Raw genomic sequence first — 19,271 nt, 5'->3', positions numbered from 1 at the left:
ATTATATTCACAATTGTGACCACTGCATTGCAGAGTGTGGGAGATTCGAGTCTGAACTCCCACTGGAAAAAAAACAATCGTGATTTATACCAGTTTTCCCACAAATTCAGCACCCCTCCACAATCCTGCATCGCCCTCCCACATCTGTGTACAGTTTCGGTTTCCTTATTTAAGAAATAACATAAATGGATTAGAAGCAATTCAGAGAAGATTCAGTTGACTGATACCTGGGATGAGCGGGGGTGGGGGGAGGGGTGGTTAAATAACTGCATTTGTAGCTATTGAAGTTTAGAAGGTTGAGAGGTAATCTTGTTGAAACATAAGATCCTGACAGGAATTGACAGGGTGGATGCTGAAAGAAAGTTTCCCTTTGTGGGACAGACTAGAACTCGGAGGCACAGTTTAAAAACGAGGGGTCTCCTGTTTAACATGGAGATAAGAAGAAATTTTCTTCTTTCAGAGGATTGTGAATCTTGAGAATTCTTTTCCCCAGAGAATGGTGGAGGCAGGGCCAATTAACATTTTTAAGGAAGAGCTAGATTGATTCTTGACTAACAAGGAAGTCAAAGGTGATGGGGGTAGGTGGAATGTGGAGTTGAAGCAGCAATCAGATCAGCCATGATCCTATTGAATTATGGATCAGGTTCAAGGGACCAAATGCTCCTAATTCATATTTTTCAGCATCAGTTTCATCATGTGGTATGAAGGAGTTGTAGCTGTATTTTCCTGTTAACTACTGCTGTTTAATCATTTAGTAAATCTGTCTACTGCACAATCCTGCACCACATCTCCAAATAAACCAAACCTACGTTTAGCTCACCAATCACATGCCAGATTGGTAAGTTTGTATTAAACAAATACAGAAACACAATATGGTGAGCAGTAGTGGTTCTTAAATTAAACTAAGAAGATTTGAAGAACGTAGTAAAAGCAACAAATCAGATTTTGTGCTGGACTAAAAAGGCTGTATATACATGGAAAATGGCAGGAGGCAGAGTTCCTCTACCGACAGTATTTCAGAACAGTGAATACCTGATTTGTGGGTAGGCAGATTGGTGAATCAGGCGGTCCATTTGAATCAGGCAGTTGATTTTTTATTAAGCAGTACAAGCTACAGGGCTATTGGAATGTCCTTGAATGCCATTCCCACAAAAATGACAGGGAGCACAGAACAGAAAAAAAAACGAACTCCAGCCAGCAAAAAAAAGGATAAAAAAGAAAAACATGCAACTGTATTGCTGAATCTCCCCACGGCATACAGAAGCTACAAATCCTCTCAATCACATTCGTAAAAGACAGGAAACATCAAGAAAATGATCACCAAATTCCCCAGAATGATCACAGATGTTTGATACTTTTTAGACATTGGATGAAGCTATCTTTTCTAGATTTATCCATCATAGAAGCAGCTAAAAGTGAAAGTAAAACAAGGGGTTGAATTATGGCCTGTCTGAGTAGGATCAGAAGGATTGTGCCAAGCTGTGGAACATGCTGAAGGATCAGTTTTGTGTAAAGGTGAACTCTAGAATACGTTGTTTAGAGATAATGGCTTACAGAAAACAGCCATAAGAATCAATCAGTTCATCAGCAAATGCCCTGGTAAAAGAAATAACTGATTTCTCAGAAGCTGAGCTGTCTGAATGAATAATTGAGCTGGTTATAGCTTCAATGCCAATTGAAGCTTCCCAAAAAGATCTTTTGGAGGAAAGGTCATGATATTGACACACTGCTGAAAGATGACAGGAACAATAAACCTACTGACAACACCTGCAAACATTAGATGCAACTAGTATCAGTGCGGTAGCCAGGAAACAGAAAGAAGGAAGTCGTGTGGGAAGTGCAGTCTGTTGCACCCACTGTGAAGCAGTCCTGTATGCCAAGGTCGTTGGAAGCTATGCAATGTAAAAGAACATTGTGTTTATCAATGCAAGAAATCTGGGTCCAGAGATGCAACTAGAAGTAAGATGCAACCAAACAAAAAGTTTTGTGCAGCATACTGGCAGCAACAGGGAGTGAGGTACAGACCTACATACGTACAAGCACGCACACAAAATTACTGGCAAGTCAGCCAAAGGTGAAGATGCAGAGCAGAAAGATCTTCAACTGGAAAACATCAGGCTTTCCATGTTGTGAATGTGACACAACGTGTGAATGACAGGGGACATGACGACCTAGTGGTATTATCACTAGACTATTAATTCAGAAACTCGCCTAATGTTCTGGAGACCCAGGTTCAAATCCTGCCATGGCAGATGGTGGAATTTGAATTCAAATTTTAAAAAATCTGGAATTAAATATCCATTGATGACCATGAAACCATTGTCGATTGTTGGACAAACCCATCTGGTTCACTGACGTCCTTTGGAGAAGGAAATGTTTTGTCCTTACCTGTTCTGGCCTACACATGATTCCAGAGCCATATGAATATGGCTGACTCTCAGCTGCACTCAAAGGCAACTAGGGATGGCCAGGCAGTGGCGCCTATGTCCCACGAATGAATTTTTAAAAAATCAAAAAGGGAGAGATTTTTGTTTGTATCAGAACATGCCCAAAGTGTCAAACTGTGACTCACATCCAAAGTCAACAAGGGAACAAGCGCAAATATCTCATCAGTCAGAATCCTGAATGTAATTACCAATGACACAACCTACAGCAGACAAATTAACTGCATTCAATGGGTCATCTATTCATTCTATAGGTACGTTGACACAGACACGTGAGTTGGATGACATGGAATGTAACAGCATTACAGAGGAAGTTTAGTATGATCAGAAATAGTCAGCACGGCTTTGTCAAGGGCAGGTCATGCCTTACAAGCCATGCTGAGTTCTTTGAAAATGTGACTGAACACATTGACGAAGAAGAGTGGTGGATGTGGTTTACATGGACTTCAGCAAGGCGTTTGATAAGGTCCCCCATGCAAGACTTCTTGAAAAGATGAGAGAGCATGGGATCCAAGGGGCTGTTGCCTTATGGATCCAGAACTGGCTTGCCTGCAGAAGGCAGAGAGTGGTTGTGGATGGGTCTTTTTCTGCATGGAGGTCGGTCACCAGTGGAGTGCCTCAGGGATCTGTTCTAGGACCCTTGCTGTTTGTCATTTTCATAAATGACCTGGATGAGGAAGTGGAGGGATGGGTTAGTAAGTTTGCCAACGACACAAAGGTTGGTGGTTTTGTGGATAGTCTGGAGGGATGTCAGAAGTTGCAGCGAGACATAGACAGGATTCAAAACTGGGCGGAGAAATGGCAGATGGGCTTCAACACGGATAAATGTGTAGTGGTCCATTTTGGCAGGTCCAACGGGATGAAGGAGCACAATATCAAGGGTAGGACTTTAGCAATGTGGAGGAGCCTTGGGGTCCGGGTCCATAGGACTCTTAAATCGGCCTCGCAGGTGGAGGATGTGGTCAAGAAGGCGTATGGTGTGCTAACCTTCATTAATCGAGGGATTGAGTTTAGGATTCGGGAGATAATGCTGCAACTTTATAAGACCCTTGTCAACCCCACTTGGAGTACTGTGCGCAGTTCTGGTTGCCTCACTACAAGGAGGATGTGGAAGCTATTGAGAGGATGCAGAGGAGATTTACAAGGATGTTGCCTGGATTGGGAGGCATGCCTTATGAGGATAGGTTGAGGGAGCTAGGTCTCTTCTCCCTGGAGAGACGAAGGTTGAGAGGCGACCTGATAGAGGTTTATAAGATGCTGAGAGGTATAGACAGGGTGGATTCTCGGAGGCCATTTCCCAGGGCTGAAATGGTCGCTATGAGAGGACACAGGTTTAAGGTGCTGGAGAGCGGGTACAGAGGAGATGTCAGGGGTAAATTTTTCACTCAGAGGGTGGTGAGTGAGTGGATTCGGCTGCCGTCGGTGGTGGTAGAGGCGAACTCGCTGGGCTCTTTTAAGAGACTTGGATGAGTACATGGGATTTAATGGGATTGAGAGTTATAGGTAGGCCTGGTAGGTATGGATATAATCGGCGGAACTTGTGAGCTGAAGGGCCTGTTTGTGCTGTAGTGTTCTATGTTCTATTATCCACCATGTGTATTAACATACTGACTGTGCAGTTCCATCAAGTATATACTGTAAAAAGATGGAACAATCCAGGTACGTCAAAATCTCACTCTAAAAAGATATCCACTCTAGATATCCAAATTAAAGGAATTGAATCCAAAATTCACAGGAGCTCAGTTTTACTCCAAGTCAGCTGCCAAACATGGCTATTGGTCAGTTCATTTGGCAGAGGAACCTCAAGAAACAGCCACTTTCAGGGTACCATCCAGAAGATACTGCTTCCAGAAATTTGCTTTATCTATCTGTCAGGATCTGTTCCAGCAATATACGGCAGAATTTCAAAAAATATCATTGGATGTGTGTTTGTCTCTCTTGTGTGCGTGTGTGAGACGGACAAAACCAATGAAGAGCATTACCAAAATTTACACCCACTAGCAGTAGCTCATTGTGACGGATTCGTCTTCAATGTCAAAAATGCCAGATAAACGTGGATCAGAAAACCTTACCAGTTCTATCTATTCAAGTTCCGGGATCTGTCCACACCCAGACAAACTTTAAGATGTACGATACATGGGCAATGAGGATCTGGATGCCTCGAATTTTTCAACTGCTGAGCAGCATAGATGCCCAATATTGCTGATTGAACATCACCACTTAGATAGAGTAGTTGCTAAGGAGGGATTTTCCATATGCATGGTGGGAGGACCAACATGTGGTTAAGTCATTCAAACAAGCATCATCAGGAGAGACCAGTGCTCTACAATACCATGACCCAAGAAACGAGACAATCTTAGAGGACGACAATTCAAAAAGGGTTAGGAATGTGTATTAGGTAAGATGGCAAACCAATTGCATTTATTTCCAAAAGTCTATCCCAAGCTCAGTCCAATCACTGAAAAAGAAAATGCTGAAATATCTCAGCAGGTCTGGCAGCATCTGTAAGGAGAGAAAAGAGCTGACATTTCGAGTTCAGATGACTCTATGTCAAAGCTAAAAGGCCTAGCTACGATAGTAACACTACATTCTGCACTCTCTCACTTCCTTCTCTTTGAACAGTATCTGTATAGTGCGCAAGAAACAATACTTTTCACTGTATGTTAATACATGTGACAATAATAAATCAAATCAAAAAGTGGGAAGTATTTATACTGCAAGGTGAGGGAATGAAAGATGAGTTATAGCCACAGAAACCAGGGGAAAAGACTGCTAATGTCTGTTCACTGAGAGAATAAAGTGCAGAGGAGGTTTACTAGGCTGATACCGGAGTTGAGGGGGTTGAGCTATGAGGAGAGGCTGAATAAACTAGGCTTGTACTCGTTAGAGTTTAGAAGAATGAGGGGAGATCTCATTGAGACGTATAAGATGATGAATGGGATGGATAGGATAGAGGTGGAAAGACTCTTCCCGCTCAAAAAAGACAGTAGGACTAGGGGGCACAGCCTCAAGATAAAGGGGGGGCGGTTCAGAACGGAGTTGAGGAGGAACTTCTTCACTCAAAGGGTGGTGAATCTCTGGAATTCTCTGCCCGTTGAAGTGGTGGAGGCTGCCTCGCTAAATATTTTTAAGAAGCGGGTTGATGGGTTTTTGATAAGAGAAGGGATTAAGGGTTATGGGGAGAGGGCGGGAAAGTGGAACTGAGCCACGACAGATCAGCCATGATCTTATTGAATGGCGGGGCAGGCTCGAAGGGCCAGATGGCCTACTTCTGCTCCTATTTCTTATGTTCTTATGTTCTTATGAATGGCAGAAGCAAAGGGGGAGAAAAGGAAATGGGAAGCGGAATAAAGTAGGGGGAAAGAGAGTGGGGGGGAGAAAAATGAAGAAAAAAATCAAAACAAAAGGTAGAGAACAGTAAAAAATTAAAAATACAATGAAAACAAAGGGATCGAGGTGGGGTAGAGCAAATCATCTCAAGTTGTTGAACTCGACGTTGAGACTGGAAGGTTGTAAAGTGCCTAGCTGGAAGATGAAATGCTGTTGCTCCCACTTGCATTGAGCTTCACTGGAACATTGCAGCAAGCCAAGGACAGACGTGTGGGCATGGGAGCAGGATCATGTGTTAAAATGGCAAGCAACCGGAAGGTCAGGGTCCTGATTGCACACAGACCAAAGATGCTCCGCAAAGCGATCACCTAGTCTATGCTTGGTCTCTCCAATACAGAGGAGATCACATTGGGAGCAAATGCAATACACCAAATTGAAAAACGCTGCTTAACCTGGAATGAATGTTTTGGACCTTGGGTGGTAAGCATAGAAAAGGTAAAGGGGCAGGTGTTACACCTTCTGCGATAGCATGGAAAGGTCCATGAGTGACAGGAGAGGTGCTGGATATAATAGAGGAGTGGACTAGGTTATCCCAGGGGGAATGGTCTCTGCAGAATGCTGACTGAGGGAGTGAAGGGAAAATGTGTTTAGAGAGACCAAGTGTAGACTGGGTGATCGCTTTGCTGAGCACCTTCAGTCCATGCGCAGTCAGGACCCTGACCTTCCGGTTGCTTGCCATTTTAACACATGATCCGGCTCCCATGGCCACATGGCTGTCCATGGCCTGCTGCAATGTTCCAATGAAGCTCAACACAAACTGGAGGAACAGCTTCTCATCTTCCAGCTAGGCAGTTTACAGCCTTCCAGTCTCAACATCGAATTCAACAACTTCAGATGATTTGCTCTACCTCACCTCAATCCTTTTGTTTTCATTCTATTTCATTTAATCTTTTACTATTCTCTATCTTTTATTTCTTTATTGTCCTTCATTTTTCTTCCCATCCCTCCCAACTCTTTCTCTCCTTTGCTTACCTTTTCTCCCCCTTTGTTTCCTCTTTTCTAAATTTTACCTCTGTCCCATCTATTCCCCCCTCCCCCAACATCTTCATCTGTCACAGCTTACCCTCTCATTTTAGCTTCTCTGCCATTTGGCCATTCACACCCTTTATTCTCTCTGTGAACAGACATTGGCAGTCTTTTATGACTCATCATTCATTCATTCCCTCACACTGTAGTATAAATATCTCCCACTTTCTATGCCTTATAGCTACAGATGTCTCGCTATACCTACAAGTATACAAGATGATGTGCTTAAAATTGATCTGATGAATTTTGGTCAACACAAGGACAACCAACTTCAGGGAACACAAGGACAACCAACTTTAGGGAGAAACTGCAAATGATCCATGATTAGCCATTATAGAATCCTACAGTGCAGAAGGAGGCCATTCTGGACTCGAAACATAAGAACATAAGAACATAAGAAATAGGAGCAGGAGTAGGCCATCTGGCCCTTCGAGCCTGCCCCGCCATTCAATAAGATCATGGCTGATCTGTCGTGGCTCAGTTCCACTTTCCCGCCCTCTCCCCATAACCCTTAATCCCCTCTCTTATCAAAAACCCATCAACCCGCTTCTTAAAAATATTTAGCGAGGCAGCCTCCACCACTTCAACGGGCAGAGAATTCCAGAGATTCACCACCCTTTGAGTGAAGAAGTTCCTCCTCAACTCCGTTCTGAACTGCCCCCCCTTTATCTTGAGGCTGTGCCCCCTAGTCCTACTGTCTTTTTTGAGCGGGAAGACTCTTTCCACCTCTATCCTATCCATCCCATTCATCATCTTATACGTCTCAATGAGATCTCCCCTCATTCTTCTAAACTCTAACGAGTACAAGCCTAGTTTATTCAGCCTCTCCTCATAGCTCAACCCCCTCAACTCCGGTATCAGCCTAGTAAACCTCCTCTGCACTCCCTCCAAGGCCAAAATATCCTTGCGCAGGTGCGGCGCCCAAAACTGCACACAGTACTCCAGCTGTGGCCTCACCAATGCCCTATACAGCTGCAGCAAGACCTCCCTACTTTTATATTCAATCCCCCTCGCTATGAAGGCCAGCATCCCATTCGCCTTCCTGACCACCTGCTGCACCTGCAGGCTGGGTTTTTGCGACTCATGCACAAGGACCCCGAGGTCCCTCTGCACCGTCGCCTGCTGCAGTTTTTCGCCACGTAAGTAATAGTCCTTCCTACCATTCTTCCTACCAAAGTGGACCACCTCACACTTGCCAACATTAAATTCCATTTGCCATTTCCTGGCCCATTCGCCCAGCCTATCTAGATCCTTCTGCAGACTCTCCACACCCTCCGCACAATTTGCCTTTCCCCCAATCTTGGTGTCATCAGCAAATTTCGACACCCTACACTCGGTTCCCTCCTCCAGATCATCTATATAAATGGTAAATAGCTGAGGCCCCAGCACCGACCCCTGGGGCACCCCACTAGTCACCAACCGCCAATCCGAATAGCACCCATTGACCCCCACTCTCTGCCTCCTATTTGACAACCAATCCTCTATCCACGCTAACACCCTACCCCCAACTCCATGTCCTCTGACCTTCTGCAGTAACCTCTTGTGAGGTACCTTATCAAACGCCTTCTGAAAATCCAGAAAGACCACATCCACCGGCTCTCCTCTATCCACCGCCCTAGACACATCCTCATAGAACTCCAGTAAATTGGTCAGACACGACTTCCCTTTAATGAAACCGTGTTGCGTCTGCCCTATCAAGCAATTCCCTTCAAGATGCCTCGCAATTTCCTCCTTAATGACGGATTCTAACATTTTACCTACCACAGACGTTAAACTAACCGGCCTGTAATTCCCCGCCTTTTGCCTGGCACCCTTCTTAAACAACGGCGTAACATTAGCCGTTTTCCAATCCTCCGGCACTTCCCCGGAATCCAGCGACGTCTGGAAAATAACCACCAAGGCATCCACTATCACCTCCGCCATTTCTTTCAGAACCCTCGGATGCATTCCATCCGGTCCTGGGGACTTGTCCACAATCAGCCCCTCCAGTCTGTCGCGCACCACCTCTCTAGTAACAGTAATGTCATTAAGACCCTCCAGTCCTACCACCTTTCCATCGCTAACACCCGGCAAATTATTCACGTCCTCCTCCGTGAAGACAGAAACCAAAAAGTTATTCAAGACCTTAGCCATATCCCCATCCCCTACCACTAGGTCCCCTTTCTCATCCGCTAAGGGACCAACGTTCACCCTAGCCAGCCTCTTCCTTTTTATATATTTATAAAAACTCTTGCTATCCTTTTTTATATTAAGTGCTAGCCCAGCTTCATAGCTTCTTCTACCCTCCTTTATCAACTTTTTTGTCAATCTTTGTTGACATTTAAACCTTTCCCAATCCTCTTCTCGCCCACTGCTCTTAGCTACTCTAAATTCCTCCGCTTTTAATTTAACACTTTCCTTCACCTCCTTCGTTATCCACGGCTTATTACCTCTCTTCCTACTGTCCTTTTTAACCATCGGAATAAATTTCTGCTGAGCACCAAGAAAGATCTCCTTAAAGATCCTCCACTGCTCCTCAGCAGACCTACCTTCCAACGCGCTCCCCCAGTCCACATTCGCCAATTCTTCTCTCATCCTACCATACTCCCCTCTATTCAAACAAAGGACACGTGTCCGGGAACCCACTTTCTCCTCCTCCATCTGCAACAGAAACTCCACCATACAATGATCACTCTCTCCAAGAGGATCCTTCACCTCAAGGTCCCTAATTCTACCCGCCTCATTACATAGCACCAGATCCAAGATAGCTCGCTCCCTCGTCGGCTCCAACACACACTGTTCCAGGAAACTATCCCGGCAGCATTCCAAGAACTCCTCCTCGAGCCCACCTCGTCCAACATGGGTCGACCAATCAATATGCAGATTGAAATCCCCCATAACTACTGCCGTCCCATTCCTGCACGCCGCACTTATTTGCGCGTTAACAGCCCGCCCCACCTCCAGATCATTATTCGGGGGCCTATAGACGACACCCACCAGCGTCTTCCTCCCTTTGCTGTTCCTAATCTCCACCCACAACGATTCCACTTTCTGCTCTTTGGCTCCGATATCATCCCTTGCTACCACCTTGATGCTGTCCTTAATCAGCAGAGCTACGCCACCCCCTCTTTCCTCCTGCCTATCCTTCCTAAACACTTGATAGCCCTGTACATTCATCTCCCAGTCCCTGTCACCTTGCAGCCACGTCTCTGTAATGGCCACCAGATCGTATCCATTTGTGTCGATCTGCGCCACCAGCTCATCCACTTTATTCCGAATGCTTCGTGCATTCAGATAAAGCGCTTTCATCCCAGCCTTCTTCTGGACCCTATTTGCCGTAACGCCACCACTTGGGACATCCTCAGCCTCTTCCCTTACCTGTACCCTATCCTTAACTGTAGACCTCCTAACATCACCTACCCTCGCACCCTCCCCCCCCCTAATTAGTTTAAAGCCCTGTCTACAGTTCTCTTTACTCGATTCGCCAGCACTCTGGTCCCAGCACGATTCAGACCAACCCCATCCCGCCCGAACAAGTCCCACCTACCCCAATACTGGTGCCAATGCCCCATAAATTCGATCCCATTCCTCCCACACCAATCTCTGAGCCACCCATTCACTTCCTTTATCCTGTCAACCCTACGCCCGTCTGCACTCGGTTCAGGCAGTAGCCCAGAGAAGACCACCTTGTCGGTTCTACTTTTTAATTCCATTCCCAGCTTCTCATACTCCCTCCCCAGATCCTCAGTCCGCACTTTGCCTACGTCGCTGGCACCCACGTGTACCACCACAACTGGGTTCTCACCCTCCCACTCCAGATTCCTCTGCAGCCCAGCTGCGACATCCTGTACCCGAGCACCAGGCAGACAACACACCCTTCTGTGCACTTTGTCATTGTGACAAAGGACAGTGTCAATACCCTTCACCCCACTATCTCCAATCACTACTACGTTCCTTTTCCCCTTCTCTTTGCCTATGTCCTGCTGCATCACTGTACCGTGTGCAGTTTGCTCACCAACCTCACCTGCCTCGTCCTCTTCCAGACTGGAAGCAAGAACCTCAAACCTGTTATGCAGATTAAGAGGCTGAGGCCTCCGCTCCTCACCCCCCTTCCTCCTCCCAGCAGCCCCCTTTTGTTCCTGACCCTTAGATTTAGCCAGTCTAGGGGGGGTGGATGTCACTTGCACCCCATTGACAATGACACCCTCTCTCCCCCTGATGAGCCTCAGTGTCTGTAGCTCAGAGGCCAGCTCATCCACCTTGAGCTGGAGCTCCTCCAGCAACCTGCACTTACTGCAGACATGGCCACTGGGAAGGACCCTGGGGTCCACCAGTTCCCACATCATACAGGAACCGCACATCACATGCCCCTCCATTATTCAATATAATTTGTTGTGGGAAAAAAATATTTTCCTTGTTTTTTGCTGTAGTAGTTTTGAAAAAAAAAATTTTTTTTTTTTTTCCCTTGTTCTTTCCACCTGGCCTTTTTACCTTCCAGCCCTTTTTGATATTAAGCCCTAATAGCTCACTCTGCTGCCCTCTCACTCCGCTGCCCGCTCCGACGCTGCCCGCTATCTACACCAGGCCTCCTTTTAAACTTGGCGCTGATTTAAAGCTGATGGGCCACAACTGCCTGATAATCACTCCCTCACAATTCTTAAAGCAGTAAATACAATAAGTAAATGCTTTAAACAGTTCTACAAAGAACAAAGTGCTTTAAACTTATTTTAAACAGGTTTTTAACAGGTAAAGTCTTAGCTTTCTCTCTGATGCTCCTTCCTCGTCTGCTCCAGCAAACAATGTAAGGCTTCACCGTGTGGACACTTGATAATTAAAGCTGATGGGCCACAACTGCCTGATAATCACTCCCTCACAATTCTTAAAGCAGTAAATACAATAAGTAAATGCTTTAAACAGTTCTACAAAGAACAAAGTGCTTTAAACTTATTTTAAACAGGTTTTTAACAGGTAAAGTCTTAGCTTTCTCTCTGATGCTCCTTCCTCGTCTGCTCCAGCAAACAATCAGCTCTTTTCTCTCCTTACAGATGCTGCCAGACCTGATGAAATTTTCCAGCATTTTCTCTTTTGGTTCAGATTCCAGCATCCACAGTAATTTACTTTTATCTCAGTCCAATTATTTGGATACCAATGCCAAAAACCTTTGTTCCAGTTTGTGATTGGGATTCTCTGGTGCTGCTGAAAGTGAATAGAGTATTAAGTTCTCCATTCTCACTTGCTGTGTGCCAGGCACAGATGAGATTGGAGAATCCCACCCAGAGAGCAAAGCACTTACTCTGATTTGTCAGTCACATGGTTTCACATGCATCTATTTGGTAAATAGACTCATTGTAAAATCTGACCATAATCCACTGGAATTTACTCAGTTCAAGACACTGACAAGTGTGCCTCCGAGATTACAATTCCTGATAAAAACAGGACTTTCAAGTTCAATGTAAACTTGGTAGCAAAACGGTTGCTTCAGAAACACTGAGCAGGTTATCCAATCTGAAAAAAAGCTACAGATGTCTCGTTATTCCCAAAAGTACACAAGATGATGTGCTTAACATTGATTTGATGAATTTTGGTCAATACAAGGACAACCAATTTTAGGGGTAAATGATCCACGATTAGACATTATAGAATCCTATAGTGCAGAAGGAGGCCATTCAGGCCATCAAGTCTGCACCAATCACAATCATACCCATAATCCCAAGCATTTACCCTAGCTAGTCCCCCTGACACTAAGGGACAATTTAGCTTGGCCAGTCCACTTAACCCGTACATCTTTGGACTGTGGGAGGAAACCAGGGCACCCAGAAGAAATGAGGAGAATGTGTATATTCCACACAGACAGTGACCCAAGTCGGAAATCGAACCCGAGTCCCTGCTGCTGTGAAGCAACAGTGCTAACCACTATGCCACCATGCTGCCCTATGGAGATCGACTGTAGAAGGTTAGCCTGATACATTACAAGACATGCCAGACACCCTCAGATGTTTTTAGCCATACAGAATTGAACTAGGTATTTAAGGAGGCGTGATTTTCAAAGGAAAACAGGTGCTTGTACCCGAAGCTCTCTGTCAGAACAAATTGTCACAGTTACGCTAGTGCAAATGAGCATGGAATGAACAATGCGCACGGTAAGGAATAATGTATACTGCTCAGGCGTCAACAGTGATACGAGGAAAACACTGAAAGTACACCAGAGTCAGTAGACATATCAACAGAAAGAACCTTTGCAACCTCATTAAGTTCCATCATATATTTGGTCTACAATCAAAACATATTTATTCATTATCCATGGAGACAACTTTCTCCTAGTCACTGACTACTTCTCGAAGTTTCCAATCATTAGACAATTGAAGGATACCTCAAGTGCATCTGTCACAGAAAAACTAAGTTCAATTTTCAGCTTGTTCCGTATGCCTGAAGAAATTATATCAGGCAACGGACCATGGTATACTAAGACCTTTTAGGAACATGTCTACTAAATGGGGGATAACCTACATGACAACCTTGCCACACTACCCCAGTTCCAATGGTCTCACCAAGCAAATGGTTCATACTGTTAAGTCATTAATCATATCCATACTGCCATATAACATTTAAGAGCAAATCTATAGAAATGGGTTTACCACCACCAGCAGAAATCATGTTTGGAATGCAGATTAGGACAACTTTACCAAGCCATCAACTGTCCCATTTTTCAAAAGTACAGGAGAAACCTCTCAAAAACAAGGGAGAATAATGATGCTGTATAAGTGATATGCAGGGGTGGAACTGCCTAATTTGCACACAGGACAAAAGGTTTGGATCATTTATTCTACTCAAAGAACTTAAGTTACCAATAAATTTCCAAAGTGTGCAATTGGCCTGGATCCTACGAAGGCACAACACCAAATAGAGTGAAGCTAAGTTGTTGCAAAAGCCAGTTAAAGGAATTATACAACTGTATAATAACTAGCAGCCTAATTGTGTCTATAACACATCCAATGATAGATTCGACATGAAATTGTGGCAGACCACCATGAAATCAGTATTCCAACAATACACATGATGCACACCTACAAGTCATGAATGGCCAAGTGAAGTAAAACAAATATACAATGGAACTTCACGAGATTGTAAAGGTTATTTGCATTGATGGTGGTTAGTGACTCTGGCATGCTTCACACATTTCAGTCTTCATATCATTGTTGATCCCTGGCCAACACACGGTTAACTTTGCCAGGCATACTGTTTAGATCACAGGAAGGTCATACCAATATGTGATCAAATAGAATTGTTAAACCAGTTATCTTATACAGATTCACAAATTTTGCCATCCTTAAACTCTTGAACTGAGATTTATTATTTCTGTAATTTTTGCAATAACCCTAATGTATATGTATTTTCACTTTTAATATATGTAATATTATCTTGGTGAGGTACGGAGAGAAGGGTATGTTGTGATATTACTTTAAGGGAATACGCCAATGAGTAAGTAGCCAGGATGTGAACCATGTAACCAGCAGACACTGGTTGGAGTAACTTTCAGTTTAGCTAGCAGCATGTGATAAGAACATAAGAAATAGGAGCAGGAGTAGGCCATCTAGCCCTTCGAGCCTGCCCCGCCAATCAATAAGATCATGGCTGATCTGAAGTGGATCAGTTCCACTTTCCTACTTTCTCCCCATAACCCTTAATTCCCCTGTCTATCAGAAACCTATCTACCCGTAACTTAAATATATTCAGCAAGGTAGCCTTCACCACTTCAACGGGCAGAGAATTCCAGAGATTCACCACCCTTTGAGTGAAGAAGTTCCTCCTCAAATCTGATCTAAACTGCACCCCACCTTATCTTGAGGCTGTGCCCTCTAGTCCTGCTATCCTTTCTAAGCGGGAAGAATCTCTCTACCTCTACCCTATCTATCCCCTTCATTATCTTATACGTCTCTATAAGATCCCCCCTCATCCTTCTAAACTTCAACGAGTACAGACCCAGTCTATTTAGTGTCTCTTCATAGGCCAACCCCCTCATCTCCAGTATCAGCCTAGTGAACCTCCTCTGCACTCCCTTCAAGGCCAATATATCCTTCCTCAAGTGCGGCGACCAAAACTGCACACAGTACTCCAGCTGCGGCCTCATCAGTACCCTGTACAGTTGCAGCAAGACCTCCCTACTTTTATGGAGTTGGGGGTAGGGTGTTAGCGTGGATAGAGGATTGGTTGTCAAATAGGAGGCAGAGAGTGGGGGTCAATGGGTGCTATTCGGATTGGCGGTTGGTGACTAGTGGGGTGCCCCAGGGGTCGGTGCTGGGGCCTCAGCTATTTACCATTTATATAGATGATCTGGAGGAGGGAACCGAGTGTAGGGTGTCGAAATTTGCTGATGACACCAAGATTGGGGGAAAGGCAAATTGTGCGGAGGGTGTGGAGAGTCTGCAGAAGGATCTAGATAGGCTGGGCGAATGGGCCAGGAAATGGCAAATGGAATTTAATGTTGGCAAGTGTGAGGTGGTCCACTTTGGTAGGAAGAATGGTAGGAAGGACTATTACTTACGTGGCGAAAAACTGCAGCAGGCGACGGTGCAGAGGGACCTCGGGGTCCTTGTGCATGAGTCGCAAAAACCCAGCCTGCAGGTGCAGCAGGTGGTCAGGAAGGCGAATGGGATGCTGGCCTTCATAGCGAGGGGGATTGAATATAAAAGTAGGGAGGTCTTGCTGCAGCTGTATAGGGCATTGGTGAGGCCACAGCTGGAGTACTGTGTGCAGTTTTGGGCGCCGCACCTGCGCAAGGATATTTTGGCCTTGGAGGGAGTGCAGAGGAGGTTTACTAGGCTGATACCGGAGTTGAGGGGGTTGAGCTATGAGGAGAGGCTGAATAAACTAGGCTTGTACTCGTTAGAGTTTAGAAGAATGAGGGGAGATCTCATTGAGACGTATAAGATGATGAATGGGATGGATAGGATAGAGGTGGAAAGACTCTTCCCGCTCAAAAAAGACAGTAGGACTAGGGGGCACAGCCTCAAGATAAAGGGGGGGCAGTTCAGAACGGAGTTGAGGAGGAACTTCTTCACTCAAAGGGTGGTGAATCTCTGGAATTCTCTGCCCGTTGAAGTGGTGGAGGCTGCCTCGCTAAATATTTTTAAGAAGCGGGTTGATGGGTTCTTGATAAGAGAGGGGATTAAGGGTTATGGGGAGAGGGCGGGAAAGTGGAACTGAGCCACAACAGATCAGCCATGATCTTATTGAATGGCGGGGCAGGCTCGAAGGGCTAGATGGCCTACTCCTGCTCCTATTTCTTATGTTCTTATGTTCTTATATTCTATCCCCCTCGCTATAAAGGCCAACATTCCATTCACCTTCTTGATTACCTGTTGCACCTGCAGACTGGGTTTTTGCGACTCGTGCACAAGGACCCCCAGGTCCCTCTGCACTGTAGCAAGTTGCAGCTTTTCGCCTTTTAAATAATAATCCCTCCTACTATTATTTCTGCCAAAGTGGATAACCTCACACTTGCTAACACTATACTCCATCTGCCAGGTCCTCACCTGGTTGATGTGATGTGAAGGTGTTGCAGCTGTACTTTCCTATTAACAACATCTGTTGAGTTTTTATAACAAATACGTCTACTGAGCATTCCTGTAACACACCTTCCAAAAATCCGAACCTACATTTAATGTGCAAGACTGATAAGTTTGTATTAAACAAATACAGAAATACAATTGCTGCTTCCAAATGTATATTTGGAGCATCATTGTAGTTGATTATGTGCCAATCATTTTCTCAGTTGGTTTTCCAAAACAGTTAAGGTCATTTTTAAAGTGCATCTACTCATCATTTTGAAAATAACAATTGCAAAACTCTGATGTCAGTCCCTTGTAACCATAATTTACATGTTTCACCATGTCTCCAATACAAACACTGACAGAGTCTAAGTGTAAAAAGAAAGACAGAAAGCTTACTTTTTTCCCCTGGTAAAACTAGTTTGAGATTATTTACCTCCAACATTTGCATCCTTCAGAACTACTCTTATTAATTCAGGAACATCAAAATAAGCTGCATAGTGCAAAGCATTCATGTTTGTCCAACGGCTACGAAGAGTGACATCAGCTCCCATAGCAATCAACTGTGAAGCGAACTTGGCAGCAATCTCTGCATCTCCTAGAAAAATAAAACTATAATTCAAAACTGTGGAAAGATAAGAAATAACACAAATCGTAAGTCACAACAAGTTAGTATGAAAGATGCCACTGGCTTGCAGGATACATTGGAGGACCAGGACAATGTTGAATCACATCTAATATAAACTTAGGGAACCCTCTATCAAAGAAACGTACAAATTGAAAATTCATGATGTGGAATTGCTGGCGTTGGACTGTGGTAGGCACAGTAAGTAGTCTCACAACACCAGGTTAAAGTCCAACAGGTTTATTTGGTAGCACGAGCTTACGGAGCACTGCCCTTCATCAGGTGAGTGAAGAGTTCGGTTCACAAATAGGGCACATATGGACACAAACTCAATTACAACATAATGGTTGGAATGCAAGTCTTAACAGGTAATCAAGTCTTTAAAGTGAGATTTTGCATCATATCATCATGCATCAGGACATCATTTTCTGCATCCTTTCCTTTCCTACCATGGCGTGACCATGCAGACACAAAAACAACAAATGAATGGACACCACCTGACAATCACCAGGCAGAGTGTTCCCTTCCTGTTGGGGAACACTTCAGCAGTCAAGGGGATTCAGCCTCTAATCTTCAGGTAAGCGTTCTCCAAGGTGGCCTTCGCAACACACGACAATGCAGAATCACTGGACAGGAACTGATAACCAACTTTCGCAGGCATGAGGATGGCCTCAACCGAGATCTTAGGTTCACGTCACACTATCTATAACCCCCACGACTTGCCTGGGCTTGCAAAATCTCACTAACAGTCCTGGCTGGAGACAATTCACACCTCTTTGACCTGTGCTTAACTTTCTCTCTCCTCACATTGTCTGCACCTGTAAAGACTTGACTACCTGTTAAGATTCGCATTCCAACCATTATCTTATACTTGAGTTTGTCTCTATATATACCCTGTTTGTGAACCGAACTCTTCACGCACCTGATGAAGGGCAAAACTCCAAAAGCTCGTGCTACCAAATAAACCTGTTGGACTTTAACCTGGTGTTGTGAGACTACTAATTGAAAATTCAATATAAAACAATATTTTCCCAGTACATCATGGAATACCTTCTACTAAATACACTGTTATTTGCATGCATAGAGCATTGGACCCAACACAAACACTTAATCCCATAAAGTGAGCAAGCTCTAACTACTCTGCTTACACTTTCAAATTTTCTTTCTGAAATATTGTCAGCAAAGGTTTTTGATTACAACACTGGGAGAATAGGGCTCTTCAGGTGGTTAGTTACCAACCAATTAAAATTTGATGCACAATGAGGACCCACAAAACTGTTAGTGTGGTTACTAAAGCACACTCCCTAGACTAATTGTATACCAGTTAAAGCTTTAGAAAATAGATATCAGGCTCTAAGGCTGTAAACAAAGCTTAAGCATAGAGAATGAATAAATTTGTATCATGAATATTTAATCTTTGCCCTCATCATGCTACAAATATAACTCAATTGGGCATTTTGGATTGCATTTTTTAAAAAATATTTATCAATGGACACGTTGGCATTTACATACGAGTGTTGCCAAAAACAGAAAGTAAGGTAATAGGAAGTTCCTATGGGACATAAGCACCAAGTCCAACACCGGCATTTCCACATCATGACATAAGCACCAGCACAGGCCTGCTGGGTCAAGTGGTCTATTTCTCTACTATATAATTCGACACAATTCAAAATAAATTCTAGTGATTTCATACTCCAGTAAATTTTTTAATGCTTGTATAAAACTCTATATATTGTGGACATAACATTCATTTCAATAATGGGTAGCAAGATTTGAAAGGTCTAAAATTATATTTTATCTGTGACTAGTCAAAATTTTTATTTTCCCCAAAATGTACAACTTTCAAAATAGACTATGCCTGGTGAAAGCTGAGTCTTTTATATAAAATGTACAAATTTCAAAATAAACAATGCCCGTGAACACAGATTCTTTTATATAAAATTAATTTTGAAATGTGAAAAGGTAGGCAGGTATGCTACTTCTAAGACTTTGCCAATTCTGCTTTTCAATTTGACAATATAAAGACTCAACTTCTCAACAATCTTTCCTGTCAATCCAGATAAAATTAGAAAACTGACCATTCAAACCTACTGCAAGCTCAAGGGGACACAATAGTAGTCTGGCAAAGATCAGTCACTACTGAAGAAGATGGCACTACTCAAATTCAGCTCAACAGCCCACATTATTTATATCAAAATGTAGTGGTACAATATGTCACCATTTGAGTAAATTGTGAAACTAATTCATTCTGTGAGGAAT

General features: G+C 43.9%; 1 protein-coding gene across 5 annotated transcripts in view; it reads right to left on the bottom strand.

Moving 5' to 3' along the window:
• Positions 1-19,271, bottom strand: part of LOC145351065 (CAP-Gly domain-containing linker protein 4) — a 266,003-nt gene that overhangs the window by 210,383 nt on the left and 36,349 nt on the right. For all 5 annotated transcript variants that reach the window (XM_080200665.1, XM_080200664.1, XM_080200667.1 and 2 more), the window contains exon 5: positions 16,824-16,985. In XM_080200665.1, coding sequence (XP_080056791.1) covers positions 16,824-16,985 — 162 coding nt within the window. The remainder of the gene's footprint in view (positions 1-16,823; positions 16,986-19,271) is intronic.

Source organism: Carcharhinus amblyrhynchos, chromosome 12 (genome assembly GCF_965287045.1).
Source record: "Carcharhinus amblyrhynchos chromosome 12, sCarAmb.v2.hapA, whole genome shotgun sequence".
NCBI lineage: Eukaryota > Metazoa > Chordata > Chondrichthyes > Carcharhiniformes > Carcharhinidae > Carcharhinus > Carcharhinus amblyrhynchos.
This window is presented reverse-complemented; position numbering and strand designations above follow the sequence as displayed.